Source organism: Camelus dromedarius, chromosome 5, assembly GCF_036321535.1.
Source record: "Camelus dromedarius isolate mCamDro1 chromosome 5, mCamDro1.pat, whole genome shotgun sequence".
NCBI lineage: Eukaryota > Metazoa > Chordata > Mammalia > Artiodactyla > Camelidae > Camelus > Camelus dromedarius.
In genome coordinates, this window is record NC_087440.1 from 65,700,162 (window position 1) to 65,724,901 (window position 24,740).

The following is a 24,740-nucleotide window of genomic DNA, read 5'->3' on the forward strand; positions in this document are numbered from 1 at the left end:
CTTCTAGACTGTGCTCTGCCGACTAATTTGTTGTGTGGTTTCGGGGGAATCTTCCAGCCTCTCTGGCCTCCTCCCTTCTTCCTGATGAAGTAATACCCCAGGGATGTCCAGGGGACAGTGGAGGGAAGCATCATTAAACTGGGAGCCCCCGGCCAATGTAAAACGTGGAGATGGTTTTACCCTCATTCTCCTTTCGCTGTGAAGCAGCGTTGCTTTCCCTTCGCTTTCTTCGAATGTCAAGTGCATCGGCTTCCAATCCCTCTTCGGAGTGGGCCCTCCGGCTCGGAAACCTAGGCTGCTGAAGATTTCGGTGCAAACTCCAGACTCTCCTGCCCAGCCGCCCCTTCCCAAGGACTCGCAGAATACACCTTAAACCCCGCGCCAGAGCGCAGTTTAGAGCACAGCTCAGAACTGCAGCTCCGCGGCGCAGGCCCGGGCCGGGGTCGCGCATCTTCAGCCGGTGACTCAGGGCTGCTCCGTCCGGGGGTGGGTGGAGGTAGGCGGGACCGACCAGGGCCGCGCGGGGGCAGCCGCCGGGAGCTCGGTCGCCGAGCTTTGGGAGTCGAGACTGGCTCTGGCCCTTCGCCATTCCGCCGTGGGCGTCTGCCTCGCCGGGCCTTCCTCCCGCCGCGCTCCTCTCCCCGGGCGTAGCAGCCGGGCGGCCGGCGGGGGCTGGAGCGCGAGGCGGACTCCGTGCTTGAATGAATGGGCCCCCGGAGGACGCTCGCGCTTGGGGCTGAAGGGCATTAGGACCGTGAGGATCGCTCCGCGCTCCTGTCTCTCCCTATCACCCCCCCCCCCCAGCCCCCACCTCTCTCCTTTTTCGCTCTGCAGGACTGAGCAGCCAGGCACGAGAGAAAACAAACAGCTGGGGCTGCGAGTACCCCCGCTCCGGCCCCGAGAGCACGCCGGTCCGGGCCCCTACTCGGAGTGCCCGCCCGCCCACCATGAGGAAGATCCGCGCCAATGCCATCGCCATCCTAACCGTAGCCTGGATCCTGGGCACTTTCTACTACTTATGGCAGGACAACCGAGCCCATGCAGCATCCTCCGGCGGCCGGGGCGCGCAGAGAGCCGGCGGGAGGCCGGAGCAGCTCCGCGAGGACCGCACCATCCCTCTCATTGTGAGTACGAGCTGCGCGCAGGGCGGCCGGCCGGGGAGCCACGGCGCGCGTCCTAGCCCCGCGCGGCTGCAGAGGGAGCGGGACCGGGCCGGGGGCTGCCGGCCCGCCGTGCCTCGCTGGCTTTGTATATGTTGGAGCATTCCTGTCCGTTGTTATGGCAACCTCTGTCGGGCTAGCGAGGCCAGGGCTCACGGTTGGAGAGAGGGTGACAGCGGGTGGGGGCTGGGAGAAAGTGCTGCAAGTTTGGTGGGCCCGGCGTGTACGCGCGACTGGGAACGTGGCGGCTCTCTTGGCACTGCGCATCCGAGGCCCGGGGCCTGGGACTGGGGGCCCGGGGCTGCCCGAGCCTCGCCAGCCCCGGAAGGCAGCCGGACCTTGCGCGCGGCAAGCCGGCAGTGGGAAGCTCGCGCTGCCGAGCGTGTAGGTGGCCGTGCGCACCCCATCTTCTCTTAGGGGCAAAGGACATCGGGTGGGGTCGCTGGGTGAGGCAGGATCGTTAGGGGCTGTACTGGACTTTGAGCCACCTTCTCAGCCTGGGTCAACTTGAACATGCTTCTTTGGCACGGAGGACTCCCTCACTATCACCCCCGGAGAAAGGTCTTGTCCTGCACCCGTCCCTCGCCCCAACACCAGCCCATCACAACGGGTGAGCTAGCAGTGCCTGCGCCCATGTTCGGAGATACTCTCACGAGGTCAGCCCCGCGACTTCAATGAGAGCCGGGATATCAAGGCGGCGGGGCACCGCCGGGGCCTTCTGCGTGTGCGCAGGGGGTACCCCCAGGCGCCCAGCGGACCTGGGCTGGGGTGTGCCTGTCGCTGCTTCCGTCCGGGCCCGGGGTGATGGCGCTTTGTGCCAGGGGCACCTGTTGAGACCGGTGGCTGTGGGACCCGAGAGGAGTGCTTCAGCAGGCAGTGTTCTTCCGATGCGGGCAGGTGGTGTGTGAGTCTTGGGAGACCCTCAGGACGAAATGCTGGGCGGGGACAGCCTGGACGGCGCCCGGCAGGAGGAAGGAGAGCGAAGTGTGGGTCTGAGGGTGGACGAGTGGATCAGGGTGGCCATTCTGAAAGAGCTGGGCCTGGGGAGGGAGGGGTGAGGAGCTCCTAAAAAGGTGCAGGGTCAGGAGAGCGAAGGCTTGCGTGGAGCAGTCTGAGATATTTGCACCAAGGCAGCTGAGCCCCAGGAATATGGTGTGTGTGCGTTGAGGGGGTGGTCGGTGTGGAAATGCTCTCATATTTCCATCCGGCCCGATTTGGTTTCTTGTTACCGACTCAAGACGATGTAAAAATTCCCTGTAAAGGAACCATATTTCCAGGCTTTGCCTGAGGAGACCTTGGAGTTTGTGGGCTTTCCCCGGAGCCACTCCCCTATTCCCGATCTGTCTGGAGGCTGGTCTGGTTGGATGGAGTGTTCCCTTCAGGGCTGAGGGTCCCTGCCACTAGGTCACTGTTTTCAAAGCACTTGTGGATATTTGGACAGAAAAGCTGATGAAGAAAAAAAACCTCCTGTGTAAAGATCTCCGAGTGCTGGGATCTGGGTGGATGGACAGAGTAGAGTGGGAGCAACACAGATGGCCCCGGACCCCCAGGGAGCTAACACAGAAAAGACTCATCCAAGCTGCCCCGTTCTTACTCTCTGAGAGAGCCACCCCGGGTCCAGGTTAGGCGGGCCTGGAGTAGCAGGGGAGAGGCAGGCTGGCCAGATGTTCTGTCCATCTCTGTGGTGACGCGATGGGAGGAGGGTCTGAGCTGGAAAAGGAGGAGGGGAGAGAGGAGGGGGGATATAAAGGAAGAGCACAGAGAAACTGCTGCTCAGAGCCTGAGGCTGGTCTCATCACAGGTGCCTCTGCTTCAGAATCTGAGAAGACCACTCAGACTTCGAGCTGGGAAAGGCGCAGGGAGGGGAGGGGCAGGGGAGAAGGGTGGGGGTGGACTGCTGGAGGTATGGGATACTGGTTTTGAAGGGTGGAAATTGGAGGTCATGCGGGCTCCAGTGAACAACCTCTCACCCCTACTTGTTCCCTTGGGGTTTGACTTGCTGCCGATTAGAAAAGGCCTGTGAACTTGAAGCCAAATTTAAACTGTAAAGGACTATTGGGGAGCCAGGAATGGAGGCGAAGGAGAAGAGGAAGAGTGGAAGTTCCTGGGAGGGAGCAGCAGAGCCCTCCCTGGCCACTCAGGGGCATAGCCAGCTCCCTGGCAGTTCTTAAGCTTTAGCACAGGCTGGAGTGGGGGGTGGGGGTGGGGTTTTAAGTATTGATTCCCAGTCACACACCGCCTTTGACACAGCCTTGCATTGTATTCCTATCTTCTGGGTATTTCACTTCAGTTGGATTCTCAGTCTTGGGCCTGTCTCCTCACTGAATGGAAGCTATCAGGCAGGGACTAAGCAGGCAGCTCCTTGCATGCCCACATTGATGAGCAAGACTTAATAAGTACTGTTAGATGAGTGAAGTAGGATTTCTGCCCATCTCTGGGAGCAGTCAATGGTCCAAGCTTCATATCTTACTAAGACTTTATTCCAGCTCCAACCTGACTATAGCTAGAGAGCTAGGAGAATGCTGTTCAGCTTTTCCAGGAGGTAAACCCTTTGCCCAACTTAAAAGGGGCAGGTGCAGGTGCAGGTGCAGGTGCAGGTAAGGATTTGCTTTGTCCCTAAAAATCTGTGGTTAACCTCTCACTGGTCTCCTTGTGCTTCCAAAACATGTCTCTGTCTATTTGGGCCAGGACGCTGTGTGTGGATTTTCAGATTCTTAGGGAATGATGTGGCCAGTCCTGCTGACAGAGGCTGAGAAAATTCAGACAAGCGTCATCATCACTCCCCTGGGGAATCAGAGAGCTGAGTTGGGAAAGGGAGGGTCTGCCTAACAGCCCGGGCCAGGAGGCAGCTCTGCCTTCACAATGTCTGGGTAATTCGAAGCCAGCCAAGTTGCTTCTGGACCTTGGAGGCACTTGTTTGGCATTGTGGGGTGTCGGCATGGCAACCGTATGGCCCAGATTTCTCAGGGAGGTCCTGATTTTTAATATTCTGTCCTGCTGTCAGCCCATGTGTCATAAATTTTGAGGTAAAAAATTGGTTACGGAATCTGTAAAACTAAAGAGAGATGCTGACTTCGTCCCTAAATGGTTGCTTCAGATGTGGCAGGCTTTGCGATTCTTCCACGCTGTACTTTATGGGCAAGGCAGTGGACTGGGGACTATCCACTTGAATCTACATCGATGCACGATGCACGCTAGCTCTGGACAGCTGCCAAAGCAGGAGGCAGAGCTGACACAGCTGGCCTTCAGTCTTCAGACCTCACAGTTGGGAAGAGCCTTTGTGATTGGTTTGGGTTTCCATATGCTAATTCTCTAATAGGCATGGATGGGATGCTAAGGTGTTACATGGAGTTTCACTTTACAGACAGATTTTTAAAAGACTATCCATTATGGATATTTTTGAGATAGGTGTACTCTTTTGCAGCGTCTCCTATTTGAAACTATGAAAGTTTTAGGCAAGAGTTTCCCTAAACTGGGGTTTTTTATCGTTCTATTGGGATACTGCTCAGTGACTATGGACAAAAACTTACATCTCTGGACCTTCGTTATTTTATGTGTTAAATTTGGGTGAAATGATTTGTAAAGTTTGTTGATCCTTAGATAAGCTGATAATAGTTTCATTTCTAGAAGCAAATAAATGACTGTAAGGGAGTTCTTTTGAAGGGTGTCATGAGGTTTATTTCTGGTGGAGGGACACCCCTGTCCGGAGTAGATCCCGTAGTGATCCCTGATGCTGCGCAGGGATCCCAGCTTACCTAGCAGCAGAAAGGAACACAAATGATGACTTTTCCAGCACTGTTCTCTGAGAGCAGAGGCTTCAATCCCATCTGGGTGAGTTTATATTTTATTTATAATGTATGCATTTCAGAACCGTAAGAATATGATTTGCCTAAGTGACCGAAAATGATTTTGTATTTAATTTGTCTGGGTGCCCTATGCAAGAAAGAGGGTGGGGAGGAAGAAGCATAAGCACCCCCAATTCCTTTTGCCAAAATGTTCAGATTGAAGGGGACTGATTTCCCATTGCTGGGGTCCCAGCCTGGGTCATGTTGAGACCTGCCCATAGGACTTGGGGACAGCACAGTGGCAGCAAGACTGGTAAGGGCCCTGACAGCCCAAGAGTTCCCTCCTTGGGAGATCTGAGGGCCAATGCACAGATCACTTTTAAGGCTCTGCTCATTCTCCTGCTGGGCCCTTTACTTCTGGTCAGAATAGCAGTTCCCCCACTGGCTGCTCTGAGGGCATGGGGCCTGGCTTTCTTCTCTGGTGACCTTGTCTATCAGCTCTGTGGGCAGAGGAAGCCCTGGGGTCTGGAAGTACCATTTAAGTAGATGTGGAGGGGCTCTGACAGGCAAGGCTGGGCCCTGATGTCTGTCTTACTGTGATGGAGGAAACAGGCCTGGAGTCAGAGGTAAGCCTGTGGCCAGGCAGTTCATTCCAGTTAGAAGATTGCAAATTTATCCCCATCTGCTTCTTGAGGAGACCTGAAAATCCTTCCCTATGAATAAGGGGGTCAAAGACACAAGGAGGCTAAACAGACAAGAGACCCAGGGCTTTTGGAAAGGAGCAGGGAGCAGAGTGCTGAGATTCAGGTCAATGATGATTACACTTAGGGAGTCATTCGGTTCGCTAAATCAGACAACGTGCATGGTACAGTCACAGTCAGTGTACAGCCCACTTTGGAAATGGTTTCAGGGGGCCAAGTCTCTCTCCCCTGAATGCTGTGGTCTTTGACCTGAACCTGTCTAGCCTCTGTAATCACTGTTACATCTGTATTATATTTCTGATGGCTTAATACACTGGACCCAACAATGCTGTGTTAGGTGTTTTGCAAGCTTTAACCTCTTTGAATCCCTTCAATAACCTAATGAGGTAGGTGCCATTATCAGGTCCAGTTAACATGAGTAAACTGAGGCTCAGAGGGAGTCAGTGTCTTACCTATGATCTGGCAACGAGTAAGTGTCTTTGAAAGTAGGTATTTCTGCCTCTAAAGCCCAAGCTTGTGTCTTTTCCCTAAAGCACCTTCAGGGCAAGATCCAAGTCTGATGCATCAGTGCATCTTTCCAGGAACACCTAGATCAGCACCTTGCTTCGTATTCACTCCATAAACATTTGTTGGGAAAAAATGCGAACACCATACACAACAAAATATTAGCAACAGGAAAGTAGGATTATGGGTAATCCCCTTCCACCTTTTGGTTTTTTCCAACATTTTCTATATTAAACATCTATTAATGTTATAATGATATAAAGCCAATCAAGATCATCATTTAAAAAATACTCAACGCCTGAATAAAATCACTCTTGATTCTTCGATTAAAGTGTAAACTTCTTAACCTTGTCTCCCACTTCTGAATCCTCCAGTACTTAGCACTGAGCCAGCAGAAAAGGCAAGAGACTTATGTGAGTTATTCTGTAGGGTTCCAAGGAAGAGAACTGGGGCCAGTGGGGAGAGGTGGCAGGGAGGGAGATTTCCTTTCACCAGAAGGAACACTTTGTCACTGAGCTGTCCATCATTGGAACAGTCTGCAGGCTGACCAGGGTTTCTCTCCATGCTCCCTGTCAACAGGTCCGCACTTCCTCCCAGAAACGGTGGGAGGAGGCAGATAAAGCTTGTGGTCCTGACTATCTCTGAAGATGTCCAGGCAGCTCGGTAACCAAGTTTGAAATAAGGTCCAATTATTGCACTGCAGGAGACCTAGTGCCCTGGGAAGCAGGGCTAGCTGCACATACCAAGGCCAGGGAGGAGGGCGACAGAAAGAAACCCATCACTGCCACTGTGCTGTCCCCTCCCTGTTCCTTTGGAGCTGCCAAACAGGGAAGGAGAGGGAGCCAAGGCCAGTCAGAGGCAAAGCCACAAAATAGAAAGAGCTGGTCTTCAGTATCCTTCCTGCTCCCCAGAGCAAGGCCCACAAAGATTTTTCTGCCCACTTGAGGCCCCTGGAGTCTGACCTTCCCATATGCTGCTCTGTTTCCCCATCTGGCCTGGAGAGAGTTTCCAGAGAGCCTGTCCTGTCTCCCAGGGCCCTGCTGGGGGGTGCTGGCCGGAAGTGCCCCTGAGCTGGGTTTATGGAAGAGGCTGAAGCCCAGGCCTGCCTGGGTCCCCAACACCCTAAATTTCAGCCACACCCTATACTGGTATCTGGTTAGAGACAGAAAGGGATGGCGGGGTCTGTCATTATACTCTATAGGCAAAATGAGGCTCAGGCCACGTCTGGGGAGACACTGAGGCAAGCCTGCACCAGGTAGAGATTTTCCACTTTTCTGGACCCATTAGGAAGAACTTCAAGTTTAGTTAAGGGCACGAGTGTCACTTTCCTGCCTTTCCATGTGTGGCTCCATATAGATCAGGGACAACATTGTCTCAGAGCTTAGAGGGAGTGACATCTTTTAACATGCTCAGAATTGTGAGACCTGCCATTGTGGGATTCCTCTGGGTTCCAGCTGGTTCAGGTCTTGGCAGAACAGACCAGCCCAGGGTGGAAACAGATGTTGGCTGTTGGGGACAAGGGGGAGGGGATGGAGAGAACATGTGGGTGGAAGGCCAAGTGACCCCTCTTCTAGGATCAGCCCTGCTCCCACTGGGCTGTGTTTCCTTACGTGAGTCACTTCCACTCTCTGGGCCTTAGTTTCCTCATCTATCAGATGAGGGTTGAACTACAGGATCTCCCAGCTCAAACTATCTTTCACTTTGTTGACTCATTTCTGCAAAAGTGAGTTGGCCCCAAGCCAGGGCTCATGGTGTGCTGGTGCTTGGATTAAGTAGAATAAGGCCAGAGGGTGAGTTGTACAAAGACCAGACCACTTGTGTTCAGAAGAGCATGAAACCAATTCTCATAAATAAATGGATCAAATAAATAAATGGAATAAACTGAACCAAACCCTCCCCATTCTCTTCTCTTGAAACACTGATGGAGCAGTGCAGCTTGCCTTCTGCTGAAGGAGCAGCCTGTGGTATTTGTGTGTGTTTGGGAGGCACACAGACACATATGTAGGAGTGTCTACAGGTGGACTTCAGACTCTCAACAATCCAGGAAGACCAGAGGGAGGCTGCAAAGACCCCTGAGCAGAGAATTCATAGTCTCAAGCTCTTGGACTTTATTCAGAAGACAGTCATGGAATTAGGCTACAGCCTAGAAATGCACATTTTTTTTGTAAAAATCAGTTTAAGGAGTTCAGAGGTTGTCCATCTCCTGGTAACCTTTCATAGGTTATATATTAGGAAAAACTATATATATATTAGATGAGAAGAAGCAAGATGAGGGCATTGCTATGAGGCGCTGATACACTGAGAAGTCAGTTGGCGGCAAAGGACCAACCAGGAAGGGCCAAGTGAGGCTGGGGCAACAACCCCCCACCCCACAGGCACACACTGATCAGAAGTGCTGAAGGCATCATTTATTCCTTCACTTGACTATTATTTACTGCTATGTGGCAGGACTGTTATAGGTTCTGGAGATAACAAAACAGGCAAAATCCCTGCTCTTAAGAAGCTCACATCCTGGTAGGGGAGACAGTCCATAAATAGATAAAAATGCAACGTGTTAAGTGGTGGCAAACACTATGAAAATAAAATAAAGTGGCAAAATGGACAGAAAAATGAGAGAAAGATGGCCAGGAAAGGCCTGCAGGGTAAAATGGTGTTTGAGCTGCAGCGTGAATGGAAAGAGTGAGCCAGGCAGGCGTCTGGGGAGAGAGTGTTCCAGACAGCCAAGGCCCGGGCACCATCTCTGCAGGATGTGCGCTCAGAGCACTTGGCTGGGGCAGCCTAAACAAGGGAGCAAGTGGCCCAAGGTGAGAGTCCAGATCGTTAGGCCTTGTAGACCAGGATAAAGACAGGCTTAGAAGCATGTCCCTGAGTCATCAGGAAGTGATAAATTATATTTGGTGTATCGACTTGGTATGTCAGGGAGCTTATGTCATTCAGTTCAAAAAATTTTCCAGTAATACAGTCAAATATATTAGTAAGTGTCGGTTATTTTAAAGAGCTAAACCGAGGTTCTTTGCAAGATGTTCTATGCTTGGGACACTTCATTTTCCTTATAATGTGAGGTCAATGATGTACTTGTGTGTCCTGTGTGTGTGTGTGTGTGTGGTGAGGCTGGTAAGGGGGAACAGAGTGCCTAGTGCCTGAAGATATTTAAAAGGCAAAAGATAATGGAGCCCTTGTTGAAATATTGGAGTAGAGAGGGATGGGGGAGGGCTCTGCCTCTGGGGGAGAGCTTTGTGTGGGAAGAATTCCTCTGTGTGGTGGTACCTGATCAAGCACGCCTTTGTTTCTTCGTCTGGTTCATCGTGTTCTCTTCAGGTGCATTTGGGACTCTGGAGATGTTTTCCTGCAATGCAGGAACTCAGAATTCTTGCCCTTTCCTGCCCCCTTCTGTACAAATAAACCCTAAAGGCCAGAGCGTCAGGGCTGTCCCTCACACGGAGGTGGGCACTTGGGGGGGGCGCCAGGGCCTGGCAGGATCAATGACCCTGCAAAGCTCTTTTTCAGGCAGGAGGTGGATGAAAGGCGCTACTTTCAGGAAGTCGACTCTGCCTAGGCCTGTCTGAGGCTGTGTCCTGTGCCATTGAGGTGGCTTCCCCAGGGCCCAGGCGACTGTTATGATGGGGCTGTAGGCATTCTGTTTTTGTGGTTCAGGTCACACCCAATCCCAGAGCCCTGTCAATCATGCCCTTTTAGATGCTGCTTATCAGACTTCAGATTTCCATCCCTTCATCTTCTCACAGAGGCTCTGGCTTCTGGCTCCTTTAAACAAACTGTTGGGGAGGGCTTCTGACATTTCAAGGTCTTTCATTTCAAGGGGTCTGGCCTTGGGATGCCACAGCCAGAGGGAACCCACGTTGCCTTCCAAAGCTGCCAAGTCAGTTCCAGGGGCGTTAGCTTCTGGCGCCTTGCAAGTCTGCGACCAGATTCTTTACTTGGAAGCCTCCCTGTGAAATCCCTCCCTGGTTGGGGAACCAGAGGAGAGTGTGGGAGGCTGAGGGTATCGCCCCAGGGTTTGGGACAGAGCCCAGCCTGAGGCTCAGGAGGAAAGAACCTGTGATCGATTAGTGATGTCTGCTGTGCTGTTGGTGCCTGAAGGAGGGATGTGATAGGACTGGGCCACAGCCCCCAAATCCTTCACCAATCCAAGAGGCCACAGGAAGAAAGGGAACCAAGGGACAGGGCACACACATACTGCAGGAGCGGGGGAAGGTGATGGAGGGCCTTTTGGAGCCATAAGCCAAAAGGGACTTCAGATAGAGAGCAGAGCTGCCCACGGGGATGTTTTAGTATAGTCCTGGTCCACCTTGTAGGGCATGAAAATGGCAAGGGTCTTCTCCTAGAACACCAAAAGGAAATGGCTTGCCCATGGATGCACCCCCAAATTGCCCATCCCTGTATATATTTTTTAATTTTTTTGCAAAGCAGAGAACACAGCATCACCTAGACAGCTCTTGCAGTCAAGCAGGGCGCTGAAGCACACCCTGGTAGGAACTGAGAGCCAGGTGGGGGTTGATGAGCCTGAGAACCAAAAGCATGGAGCCTGGGAGCTCTGAAAGCCTGTACTGGGGCAAAGCTGAGGGCAAGTCAAGCAGAGAGAGTAAGAAAGGGCCCCGTCAGAGAGTGAAACAATGGTTGTGAGGCCCAGGCCTGTGCAAAAAGTGTTCAGAAGAGCCAGGCCATAGATCCCCTGAGCAAAGGGGCTCTGATGGGAGATGGCATCTGCCCACAGGTAGGGAGAGCCCTGCGTGGTCCAGACCTGCACTGACCGATACAGTAGCCACCAACTACATGTGGCTGTTGGGTGCTTGAAATGTGGCTAGTGCAACAAGAGGAGCTGAGTTTTTTTAATTTTATTTAATTTTAATTGATTTAAATTTAAAAGCAGACACTCATTTCAGTTATTGAGAAACTTTTAGGAGTGTTTAGAAGAACTTTGATATATGGAACCTACATTTTCTGTAGATTTTATGAAATCACAACACTGATCTAGTATGTCTGGTGAAAGTTTTGTATCTGAATTGAAATGTGCTGTAAGTGTAAAGTACACACTGGATTTCAGAGACTTAGTACAAAACAAAGAATCAAAATACTTCACTAATATTTTTTATATTATGTGTCAAAATGATAATATTTGTTTATTTTGGGCTAAATAAAGTATATTACAATTAATTTTACCTGTTTCTTTTTACAGTATTTTTTTTAATGTAGCCACACTTTTTAACATGGCCACTAGAAATTTTAAAATTATACGTGTGGCTTATATTCTGTTTCTCTGGCCATTGCTTGTCCTTACATGTGTTCATGACCCCTTTCTAAAGTGCTAAGAGGTTGTCAGCCGAAGGTTATGTATAAAGAATGTGGCTCCACTCCTAGTTTGCCTTGACTTCAGGATGAGTCCTTTCCGGTCCAGCTGTTGCTGAGTCGTTGGTTCCTAATTCACCATCATCCATGGACACGGACACCTCTCAGCCTGGGCCGTCATCCTTACACCATCATTAAAACCAAGGTCAATGTTTTCTTGCAGTGTCTTCTCTTTTGTTAAATCCCTTCTAAGCTCTCGCTGTGATGAAAATGGGTTTTGGAGGAGGGGTAAGGGCAGTGGAGGCAGGGAGCCTTTTACTCCCTTGGAAAGTAGGGGGATTAGTTCCAGTCTGTTGCTTTCGCTGTTTCGTCTTTGTCCTGTTAGAGCCAGAATGACAAATAGGTCTCAGCTCTACTGCCAACTCAAAACCTGTGGAAGTGGCATCCTAGAGCACAGTGATGAGATGGATTCTGAAGCTGCATCCAGACTGAGTGGGAAAGAGGTGATTGATTAGCCAAGCCTGTAAAGGGCATAGAATGGGACTATAGAATGTGTGCTTTGTATTTACTGATCCTGCGTTGATGAAGCTGTCTTCTTTGAGCAATTTTTCTGCACTTGAAAGACCTGATATGTTTTAAGACTTTAGCCACTTTGAAGAAGCAGGGATGAAACTTGCATTGGGTCAGGAGATGTGCAGAGGAGAAAATGGTCATCTCCATGGATCAGAGTCCTAACTGAGGAGATGTGACAAGAGCTTTAAAACACTATGCAAAGTTTTAGTAAGTTTTTCCACTTACTCAGTAGAGGTGAGTTGGCTCTGGTCTGCAACCAGCCAACTGGCCACATAGGAGATGGTTAAAACTGAAACCCAAGGAGAAGGGTAAAACCTGGAGGGTCCAGTGGGAGAGAAGAGGGTTGGCCCTTTTCCTTTTTCTCTCCTTCCTCTTCCTCCCTTAAAAGCGGGCTCTGTGAATTTGGGAACATTTCCCGCTTCTTGGTGTCACATTTCTGGTTATGGCTTAGTTCAGGAAGCAGCATGAGATGGTGGTTATGGGCACAGCCACTGGAGCCAGTGTAGGGGTGCCTTTTCCACCTCTGCTGCTCACTAGCAAGTTATTGAAGCATTCTGTGCCTTAGTTTTCTTATGTCTAAAATGGGGATACTAGTAGTCCCCATTTCAGATGGTTGCTATGAGACGTGCTGTAAGTATAAAATACACACTGGATCTCAGAGACATAAGGTGTTTAGAATAGTGCCTAGCACATAGTAAGTGCTATACTAGCGTTAGCATACAAGTTAATAATAACAATACTAGTTGTCATTATTTGTCAACTTGCATATTATTTATTTAATGCTGCATAACAAATCGCCCTAAAACTTAATGGCTTAAAACAATAATGATCATTTATTGTCTTGTCTCTCATTGTTTTTTGTGGGTCAGGTATTTGGGAGTGGCTTGGCTGGGTGGTTCTGGCCTGGGGTTTCTCAGTGTGGTTGGGCTCAGGTGTCAGCTGGGGTACCGTCATTGAAAGGATGGAGAGTTGCTGTCTCATATGGCTGGCAAGTTGGTTCAGGCTGTTGGCGGGAGGCCTCAGTTCTTCCCCATGTGGGTCCCACCACAGGCCTGCTTGGGTGTCTTCATGGTGTGTGGTGCCTGGCTTCCCTCACAGCAAGCAACCCAGGAAGCCAAGATACGTATTGCAAAGCCTTCCTGACCTGACCTGGGAAATCACATAAGCAGAGGAGTGATGAGGTCTGACTTACATTTTGAGAGACCCCTGTGGCTGCTGGTTTGAGAAGAGACAGAAGAAGGGCAAGGGCAGAAGCATTTTTTGACTGCCTGCTGTGAGCCAGGAGCCTGCCAATTGTGTTTCATATATTTTGCCCTTGACTGTCAAGGCAGGCTTGTGAGCTGAGCATTACTCCCCCATTTTACAGATGAGGAACCTGACTCAGAGAGGGCAAGTTACCAGGATTTGATCAGGGCAGCCTGGCACCAAAACCGGAAGAAACACTGACTTCTTAGGACGCCCACCACCTGATGGCACGACTTACGAGAGGAAAGCAGGCTTTGTGAAAGATCTTAATTCCCTTATTTCTTGAAATCAGGATGGGGAACTTTAGAAGACCAAGAGATATTCACAGGTCAGACAAAGGAGTGAGGTGGAGACCAGGTGATCTCAGCACCTGGCGGAGCTGGGGGAAAGATGAGGACCTAGGGCAGGGTTTGGGAGTTTTTATGAATTAGAAGTATGAGGGACAGGGAGAGTCCCTGCAATTGGCTTAGGCTCTCCAAATTAGCAGAACCTCTGAGGTCAGAGGAAGCCTTGGTATTCCCTGCACCCCAGAGTACCATGCCGAGGCATCCAGTCCACTCACCTGGGATGGAATACTTTGTGCGGTAGTAAAATAAATGAACTAGATCAATATATATCAGCATGAATGAGGCTTAAAAACATGATGTTAGAGGGGGAAAGAAAACCAGATTGCAGATCAGAATAATACAGAACAATTACTCTATTTTTCCTGGATGTGTGTGTGTGTGTGTGCCTATATTTGTCAAAGTATGATGCTGGACCAAAGAGGATACAGAGCACACTCAGGACAGTGAGTGTTTATGGAAGAGATGGTGGAGGGGACCAACAGGGAGCTTTGGCTGGCTTTGTAACATTTCATTTCACTTGGTTTGTTTGTTTGTTTGTTTTTGAGGGGGGTGGCTTAAATAAAAGAGAGAGGCTTAAAGCCAGTCTGATAAAATGCTAAGGAGTTGTTGATTGGGGGAGCAATGCAGGTGATTCTTAGTCTTTGTACCTTTTGGAATTAAAAAAAATCTTAACTCTAAAAGTATTTGAAAAAGAGAGAGCTGGCGCCCAAAGGTTGAGTCTCAGCTGCATGAAGGCAGAGGAGGGAAGTGGAGTTACTGAAGGCAAGAATCCTGCTCCACCAAACCCCTCCTCCCCCTGCAAATCCTGTCACCCACGCAGCACTGTTTTCACTTGCCTGAAGGACAGCTCTGTTCAGTTGATGGTGCTTGGGTGTGTGTTGCGTACCTGCAGGTCAGCCCCCTGCAGGGGGTCGGGGGCCAGAAGGTGGGGGTAGAGGGGGAGTTGGTGCGGGCTTTGGAGCAGGTGGTGGTAGAGAAAGCACTTTCTTCAGCAAGGTCAGGTGTTGGGAGTGCAGGGGGCTGGAAGGAAGGAAGGGTCTGGAAAGGAGGAAAGGGTCAGAGGAAGAGAATTAAGAGCCGGAGGGGGAGAGTCCCATCGGTGAAACGGTGTGAATAATAAAAATGGCGTTACACCCCTTTCAGGGTGAGGGGGTGGCAAAGTCTTGGTGGAAAGGTATGAGATCAACGACAAGCACATTTTTCTCTTTTTTTGTTGTTGTTGTTGATAATAATGGGGTTTTTTTTTCAGTTTTATTAGGTAGAATTATTACAGTTTGACTGCACTTTACAATGTATTGCATGTAAATACATATACACAATATGTTACACATATTTTTAAAATTTACATACGTGTACTGTTCATTGTTTCTAAGAACGTTTAGAGCTTTGGCTTTTTAAACTTACATAGTTAACAAAGGAATAAGATAACAAGGTTTTTTATTGAAGTGTAGTTGATGTATATAATATTATATAAATTATAAGTGTACAATATACTGAGTCACAATTTTTAAAGGCTATACTCCATTTATAGTTATTATAAAATATTTGCTATATTCCCCATATTACAATATATCCTTGTAGTTTACTTTATACATAATGATTTGTACCTCTTAATCCTCTGTCCCTATACTGCCCCTCCTCCCTTCCCTCTCCCCACTGGTAACCACTAGTTTGTTCTCTGTATCTGTGGGTAAGCAGGTTTTTCTTTATTGTTCTTTTCTCTCTCTTTAGATGTAGTACGTTTAATATACAAGAGATGGGAAATCAAAAAACAACATGAAAATCACTCCAAAACTCACCATTCAGGTTTACCTCGATTCACATTTTGATGAATGATCAATGCAGATCTTTTCTGGTGAATTTTTCTTAATGAAATGATACATTTCATCCAGCTTTGTACCTGGTTCTTTTCATTCAACACTTCCTTGTGAACACCTTTCTACGTCCTTGTTGTCTTCCAAATATTTTTTAATGGCTGCCTGGATTTCATTGAGAGAATGTTCCCTAGATTATATGTAATCACGGTTTGTAAATTCTGGCTGTTTAGATTAGGTTGGCAATTGGAATTGTTCTTTTTAGATCAAAAATGGTCAAATACTAGCAGTTTCATGTGGTTCAACCAAATGTTCTCCTATTTTTTTTTTAATTTTCATAAACAACGCAACAATAACATGTTTGTAGGTAAATCTTTACACATGGCCTTGATTAATTCATTAGATAATACGTGGAAATGGATTTGGTGAACAAAATCTCAAAAATTTAAATAAAGACAGAATCTGATAGGGCTGGGATTAGGTGAGGTGAGGGAGGCAAGTGGTGGTAAGTGCTGGGCCGGATCTTGTCTAGATCTGAAATTTTAATACTCGGTTGTAAAATATTCATTAAAATATTATCTATGTTGATTCCTGAGTTTTTTTGGTACCGCTTTCCATTTTGCATCCGAGCTGAGTGCTTCACTTCCCTCACCCAAATCTATCCCTGGATAAATATAATATTTACCTTTTTGAGTTGTTATGATGAGTGAATGCCTGTAAACCTCTCAGAACTGCATCCACAGTAAGTATGCTCATAAATGTTATACACGTGGCCACTGAGAAAGTGTTTGTTTTCTGGTGTGTGACAAGCGCCAATCTAGAAGCTGGGGTGCAAGGGTGAAAGAGCCCCAGTTCTTGCCTTCCAGTTGCTTAGACTTGGGAGGGAGCTGGTGAGGGTGAGGAAGGCTGTGGGTACCATCACAGGGCACATGCTGGGGAGAGTCTTTGCCGCTCTCACTGAGGGGGTGATGACGTGGCTGGACTTTAGAGGTGGGCACATGCTGGTTGACATGGAGAGACAGGAACCCTCAGGCAGGAGGTGTGGCCTGAGCAAAGGTACAGCGTGGTATGCCCAATTCCAAGTCATTCTGTAAGGTTGTAGCCTGGAATGGGGCGAAGACTAGATGATGGTTAGGAGCCAGAGCAAGGAGGCTCTTCACATGTGGGCTGCTTACTCATGCAAATGCTCCAGGGCAGAAAACTTGCCACCTGGACCCACACATGACTCTGAACCTTGCCTCCACCCCAGTACCTGCCCAGGCACAGGAGAGAACGCTGGGACTCAGGACTCTGTACTCTGCACCCCAGCTCTGGTTCCACAGTTTACTGGGAACTTGGGCAGATTACAGCTCAGTTCTGTGCCTGTCTCAACTGCAAAATGGGGACAGAATACCTGTTGTTTGGAAAAGGCTGGTGCGAGGGTCAGATGAGCCTATGGTTAAAACGTGCAGTAGCGGGCTTGGCTTTACCATCACTTCTGATGCCGATGTCATGTATTATTGTCATCAATTTCCAGGGGCATTTAGGTCATGCCTACAGCCCGTCCCACACAGAAGTAGGGCGGCTCTCATGGAAGAAAGATCCTTTCATTTTCCCAACAAACTGGCCGACGTACCACTGTCTGCATTTCCATTACAAGGGGGCTGTTGTAGTTGCACAGAGGCGAGGCCCTCGAGTTTCTGCAGACTCCGGACACCTGGAATGGCAGCTGCAGCCAAAGGAAACTGAGGCCCCCTCTCCCGTGCCTTCCTCAGGGACCATGTCGTCCCTCACACAGAGGTTTGTGCCGCCTGGGAACACGCTCGTGTTCCTCACTAGCCCTGAGTTCTCCGCACTTCTGCTGGCCTGTGGCTCGTGGTCATGGCGACCCAGCCCCAGATCTGCCTCATGGCCTTCAGCTCAGTGTCTTTGACCAACAAGTGAGGTCTCTCAGTGTTCTACCTCCTGAGGGAGCCTGGGATTGGCCCAGATCATCCCCCTGAGCCCAGCCATAGAGGTTAAAGGTCACTAGCCAACACCTTGATGGACTGCCTTCGGGTCAAGTGCCCACCCTGGTTCAGACAGCTGTGGTGAAGCACCCAGAACTGCGGGGCATATTATTCACAGATTAGGGCAGCAGGGGATATGGGGATGAGATGTGGGGTGGGTCCCTTAAAAATGGGTGGACAAGGGAGCTCTCTGGAGTGATAGTAATGTTCTGTTTCTCGGTGAGGATTTGGATGACACAGGTGTATGCATTTATCAAAATTCATCTGAAGGTACCCTTAAGATTCATGCATTGTACAGACACACACACACAAAACTTTAAACATATTTTGAACTCTAGTTAATGATATGCATGCTTAAGTGTTTAAGGGTGAAGTAAACTGAGGTCTACAGCTTTCTTTGAAATACACCAAAAAATTGAGGTGGATTGACTGACAGATGAAAGGATGGCTAGCAGGACAGATATATGATGAAGCAAAACCAGCAAAATGCTGTAGAATCAAGGTGGTGGGTATATGGGTGTTCACTAGATAATTCCTTCAACTTTTCAGTACATTTGAAAAATTTTACAACAAAATGTAAAAGTTTCAATAAAAAAAAAAGAAAGGGAGAAGGAAGATAGCTCAGTGGTAGAGCACATGGTGAGCGTGCATGAGGTCCTGGGTTCAAGCCCCAGTATCTCCACTTAAATAAAAAAAAAAAAAAAAAAGAAGTGGAGTGTGGACAGGCAGGCACTGACTGGCATCTCAGCATGATTTGCTCTATCTTCACTCAGAAACACAGGAAATTAGCCCCCCCAGGCCTGCCCCAGGATGCTCAGCATCTCTTGACCAGTACCTAACTCCAGTCAAAAGCTGAGATGAGTTGATGAACAATTGAGTCTCCAGGGTCCGGAAGTCGCTCCCCACTCCCGGTTCTCCAGGTCAAGTTCCCACTTTAAGCCAAGTCACCAGCAAGTGGCATAACCTGGCAGTGATTTACAATTTTGTTCGCTGTTGGAAAGTCTTTGTAGAAGTACACCTCTGTGCCGCACCCTCACTTTTATAGCGCCCCTCTCAGCATCTTTTGTACCATTGCCATTGGCATTTTTGTTGTTTTTCCCCAAGATAAAATCCCCATTGCCGGAGCCTCAGGTCTGGTTGCTGCTGTAGGCCCAGCTCAGTTGGCCTCTCCCAGATGCTTAGTAAATGTTTACTGGCTAAATGCAAGATTGAGTGAATTGTAGAATTCAGTGGAGGAAAGAAGCTTCTCTGGTACATACTGTTTCCCTTTTGGTGCAGCTAGAAATTCAATATAGCAATTAAAACTGCTCCTGTAGCCAGGGATCCCTCGCTGGAAGTGGGAGGGCTACCCACTCCCCCTCTCCTACGACTCTGGATTTTATGTCTTCCTGTGTCTGATGCTACAGGGAAGACATAATATATAAATGAGTAAAGCCAAGTCCAATTCTTTCTTTTTGCTGTTGAAGAAAATGACTCAGAGAAGTTAAGTGACTTGCCCGAAGGTGAACAGCAGGGCCAATACAGATCCAGCCTTTCCTGCTTCCACAGTTCTTTCTCCTGGAGCACACTGCCTCTTGTATTCAGATCTGAGGATAAGCTACAGCTTGGAAATGAGGCAACTGCCTCTAAGTGAGATACACTAACTGAAAATCCTAACTGTGGGACCCAAGTCCAGTAGAAAATTCCCCACTTCATCCTTGTCTGGGTATTGAGTGGCTAACTCCAAGGACTCAGAGAAAGCCCTCTAAAGCACCAGGAGCTCTGAATTGTCCCTGAAGTCTCTCGAGTCCTGAAAGACGGTGCTAAGAATGGAATCTTGGAATCAGGGACTCTGCAAGTCCAGAGGAAACTAGCACAGGTGTCTGTCACTGCCTCTCTCAAAGCCCCACACCCTCTTTCTGGCAGTGCCTGGAAGAATGGCCACTCGGATCTGAGGAAATGACCAGGAAGAACACCTGGTGGCCTGATTTACAGGAGAAGAAATGAAGATCGGTGAAAGCATCACTTGTTTAAAGTCATATAGCTTGTCTGGGCAGATGAGGCTGGGATGCAGGCCTCCCAGGCTCCCAGCCACAATTCTTCCCACCACACCATGCTGCCTCTTCAGAAAGCCACAGGACAGTTGTTCTGCATTAGGGCAAACCAGAAGGCAGTCAGAACGGGTTTGACAACCAGCTGCAAAGAATTGTCTGATGCAATTGGTGGTGAATGAATTTAGTGGAGATGCTACCAAACTAGCCCTGCACCAACATGTCAGGCCCACGAGACTACAGCACTCCGGCCAGTAACCCCAGCACCAGGGCATCCTCAGGGCCTCTCAGGGCCATTGATATTGTCTTTATTCCTTCCACATTGAGTGAGCACCTAGCCTGGCCCAGTGGACTGTGGCCCCAGGCCTCACTGGTTCACCACCTGGAATCACTTGGAGACAATGATATTCATGGGCCTTTCACAGGGTACATCCTCAAGGATCAGAAGGTTCCAGTAGCTTTGCATCAACCCAGAACTTTATAGGTTGGAAAACAGTCAGTCTGCACAGCATCAGAAACTTGAAATCTCCAACCCAGGGTCTGGGAAAGTCAGCACTTAGAGAAAGAGAGAGAATGCGTGTGGCCCAGGCTCATGTTTGGGTCTGACGATGACATAGCTTTTTTCTATGGAGAGGGGTCTTTAATGATTTTCCCTCTGGGGGCCTCTGAGGGATGCTGAGGTGCTAGAGGCCTTGGGGACACTCCGTGGCTAGACCCTGTGTGGAACTTGTCACTTTGGTGAGATCGCCATTTTGGAGCCTCTGGCTGTAAGTTAGCACGACAAACTTAAGGGTAGGGGAATAAACTTCTAGAATACCTGGGAGCCTGGGAACCAGCAGCTTCGGGTGGGCCAAACTTTGCTTGAAGGGTCACACTCTGCAAGTCTCTGTTGCTGGTCTCAAGCCTAAGACCTGGGAGGGCTTTGTTGGTCCATCTAAGTCCCATGGTTGCCCTTCGGTGGGAAGAAGTGGGATGTCTCCAAAGGGGCCTGCAAGGACCCCTCTGGCTTCTGTGGTGATGTTGGTGAGGGTTGGGGAGAGACCCTTGAATTTACCCTCCCAGTGAGGTTGCCCTCAGAGACAAGAGGCAGGTCCCTAAAAGGAAACCAAGGTGCTCCTCGGAAGGGGACATGGATGCTGGGCTTCCAAAAACAAAGGCTGTCTCCTATGCCAAGGGTAGAAATTGTTCTGAGTTATTTTTGTTAATTAATTTAATATGAACACATGTTTTTGTTGGTCATTGTCAGTGATCTAATACGTAGGAGACAGAGCCACAATGCTGGCTATTGCTGCGTACCCATATGTGCGTCTTTCTCCGCAGAACACATATTTGTAGACACTCTCAAGTTTACACTTTGACCCACATCATCTTGCCTGATCTTTGCAAGGTCCCTGGGAGGCAGTTTTCCTGGATTCAGTGCTCCCAGGAGAAGGACCCTTTGCTTCAGGAAACCAACATCTTGGATGGCTTTGCAGGCAAACAGGAAGGCGGGGGAAGAGAAAATTGTCTCAAGACATGAGAATTGAACCCAGGCCACCTGCACTGGGAACAGCTCTGCAGGGGTGGACTCCCAGAATCATCTGTTCCTTGGGGCCTCCCCAGAGGAGCCAAGACAAGACATTAGCGTGGGCTTTACCCTTTGGTTTAATTGCTGATAATTTTAAACTGACAGAAACAAATGAAAACGTTATAAAAATAATAAGGCTCTCTTTGACCCCTAGATGCTGGGGAGAGTGAGTGAAAGATTCACTTGAAGAATGGGGCTCCTGAGAGCGCCTTCCTTCACTCAGACTTGCTGAGGAAAATTCCCTGCACATGTCACCTCTGTGCTGGGAACAGAATCTCAGCCCCAATGGTAACGGTCTCAGAAAATTACCAGCCCTTGGAAATGAGGGTGGAGAATAAAAATGCTATTTCAGCTCTACCTGGAAAGAATTAAAAGCCCAAACCCTCCATCCCAGTCCCAGGGAAACTGTTAGAGGACATAAATGTTGGCTGGGAAGGTCCCCTGCAGCTTTTAGGACCCCTGGAGCTCCCTGGACACCTGTGGTTCTCAGAGGAGGAGGGGACTGTGCCCACAGGGCAGGAGAAAGGGGGTAGAAGCTTCCAGACCCATGGGGCTCAGTGATCCTCTTTTCATATTAAAATTCTCACCTTCAGTGGTTCTTACCTTAGGGTTAAAAGATAAAGGAGATTCTTTTTGGAAGGACTGGTTTTTGCTTTTTTTCCCCACAAGTCTTAATATTTAAAAATTTTATATAGATATGTCTGAGGTTTGTCCCCAAAGTCTTCTGGGAGGACTCAACTCCACTTCCCATATCTCTGCACTGGGTGGTCCCAGGTAGGCCTGCTTGTGCGGACAGCTAACTGAGTTGCTGAGGATACGACTCAGTGAGACCAAGGCCTGGCCCCGCTTCTCCTGCTCTTGGGCAGGGCAGTGGGAGGGGTGCGCTCCTTCCACAGACGTACACCAAGCCCTAACCTTGGCCCTGGCCTGCCAGGCTTGTGCTTAAAGACCCCTGGGCGCAGAAGCTCAGGCGGGAGAGCAAGTGCATGAAGGGGCAGGACAAACAGTCACCTCTGCCAGGAAGACCCAGAATGATATGGAACAGATATGGCCCTGGGTTTAAGTCCCCCTTCACTAGCTATGGAAGCTTCCTTGAATCTCTCTGCTTTTCAGCCTGTAGAACTGCCATTATAATACACACGGGCTTATCAAATGAGACAGTGCATGTGAAACTGCTTTATGAACTGTCCAGTGCTGCAAAAGCATAAGGAACCACAGTCATCACTGTAGTGGGTGCCCCCAGTTTTCTGATGGGTGGGATCCCAAAGGCACTGCTAACTTGGGAGGGGTGTGGATGCCCCTCTTGGGCACAGACCAGATGGCATCCTGATGGGTCCCTCTTTAAGACAGGAGCCTGGGGTGGGAAAGGGGACCTGTGGATGGCTTTGTCTCAGCCTCAACACTAGCTTAATAAGAGCTGCTATCTGTGACCAGCACCGGCCTAAGCATTTTACACACAGGATCTCATTTTCTTCTCCCAACATCTATGGGCTATGTACTGGGGCACAGAGAGGCTAAGTAACTTGCCTGAGGCTACACAGCTAGTAAGTGGCAGAGCTGGGACTCCCACACAGGTTGTCTCATTCTTGAGTTAGTATTCTTAGCCCGTCCAGACCACCTTTTTGTTTCCCATCATAACCTGTGTCCTGGGACAGACAGGAAAAGGTGGCTCAGCTGCTTAATGGTGTTGCCCGTGCTGGACCCTGCTCCTCCTGGGAGAGGAGACCGAAGCCAAGGTAGGCAGGGCAGGCAGAGGGAGTACCATTCCAGAGCCCAGGGGAGCGTATCTGACTGCTCCTCAGCTGGTCCTCCGTCCCCTGAAGACACCAAGGCAGGGCTCCCTCCACATCTTTCTCTGGTCTTACGGCCACAGGAAGGCCTTCTTTGTGCCTAACTTGGCCACCCTCCCAGCCCAGCCTAGACCCAGCTGCTCTTTCTCTGCTCTCTGGAGAGATGCAGAATTATTCCATTCTACCCATAATAATCTTTCTTTTACCAAACTCACAGATCTACTTAAAGCCCCTGCCCCTTGGGTCTTTAGTCTAGTGAGGCTGGCTTCCTGACACCCATTAGGTTTGCAGGCACCCAGTGGAGAGGCTGGCGGATGCCTCCTGGGGACAGTGGCTGCAGTCCCTGGGTCCTCTCCAGGGTGAGATCAGGGTTGGCCCACTGGGCAGCCTTTCCCAACATGGAGAGTTGGATCACAGTGCTGGGAGCACAAGACGTTTGGTTAATTTTCCTCTACAAGTGCAGTGCTTTCCTTAATGATCTGCAGTGAGAAATATATTTATAGGTGACAAGAAAATTAGATAGTCACCTAAGTATGTGTCCTGAACTTGTGCTGATCACTTTATACATATGACAATATGTACTCCTCACATCCCCCAAGCTGGTCCATTTTTTTTTTTCAACCCACTTTTCAAATGAGGAAGTTGAGACTTAACAGAAGTTAAGCACCTTGTCACTGACTGGGTGGCCTCTTTGGTAGAGGAGCCGAGATCAGACCCGATCTGTCTCACCCCAAAGCCTGGCCTCTGAACTCCTCAGCACCCTGTCCCACCACCTTGTGAAGAAACCCAGGCACTTAAGTACACATTAGGAACAGCCTTGACTTCTCTCTTCTCTCTCCACCCCGTGATGTCTAAACCAGATAAAAAGGAATTTCTTTATGGCTGGTCTGTAGGGTTTAGCGATTTCCTTCCAGACTATTTCTTAAATAGGGTTGGCTTTTTATTCCCTGAACATTTCAAAATACAGCTGGACAAAGGCAAGCCGTTTGAGTCAATTAGATGGTACTTTCTTCCCTAGCATTTACTGAATATTTAATGTATGTGCAATACTTTGTATTAATTATTTCCATTTAGTTCTTATAACAACCTGGGCTAGGTAGGGTCATTGTGAGGTAATGCAGTAAGATGATTAAGCACTTGGCCCTTAAAATCAGGCTACCTGCTCTTCAGCTTACTAGTCATGTGACCGGTAAGACCATGGGCAAGTCACTTAACCTTTCTGTGCCCAGTTTCCTCATTTGCCAAATGATGTAAAGTGATCACCATAGGAGAGCTGTAAGGCTTATTAAATGGGTAGACATGTAAAATGCTTGGAACAATGCCTGGCATTACAGTAAGCATGAGTTATTACAGACCCACTTTACACATAGGGGCGCTGGAAGGTAAGGTAGCTCGCCCAGCTAACCTGGGAGGGCTCACACTTTACCCCAGTGAGTCTAATGCCAGGGTCCATGCTCTTAACCACCACCACGCCTCAGTAGCCCCGGTTCCTTCACTTTTCGTAAGCTACTTTATTGAGGTATAATTTACGCACCATAAAATTCGTTCATTTTAAGTGTGAAGTTCAATGACTTTTACTAAATTTATAGAGTTGTGCAGCCTTCACCATAATCAAGTTAGGCTATTCCTATTATCCTGAAAAAGATTCCTGCTGCCCCTTTACAGTAACTTCCCCTTCCCATCCCCAGCCCTAGGCAACCACTCATTTACTCTGTCTCTATGGATTTGCCTTTTGTTGATATTTCATATAAAAGGAATCATAATATATGGTCATGTGTCTGGCTTTTTCTGCTTTGCATGGTGTTTTTGAGGTTCATCCATGTTGCAGTTTGCTTATCAGTAGGTTGTTCCTTTTTATTGATGAGTAGTGTTCCATGGTATCTGTAGGCCACATTTTGTTTGTTCATTGACCAGCTGATAGACATTTAGATT

General features: G+C 48.9%; 1 protein-coding gene across 1 annotated transcript in view; it reads left to right on the top strand.

Annotated features, from left to right (window-relative positions):
- Positions 1–364: 364 nt before the first annotated feature.
- GALNT16 (polypeptide N-acetylgalactosaminyltransferase 16) overlaps positions 365–24,740 on the top strand; it is an 81,452-nt gene continuing 57,076 nt past the window's right edge. Inside the window, exons 1-2 of the mRNA XM_031453930.2 lie at positions 365–460; positions 835–1,124. Coding sequence (XP_031309790.2) covers positions 948–1,124 — 177 coding nt within the window. The 5' untranslated portion in view covers positions 365–460; positions 835–947. The remainder of the gene's footprint in view (positions 461–834; positions 1,125–24,740) is intronic.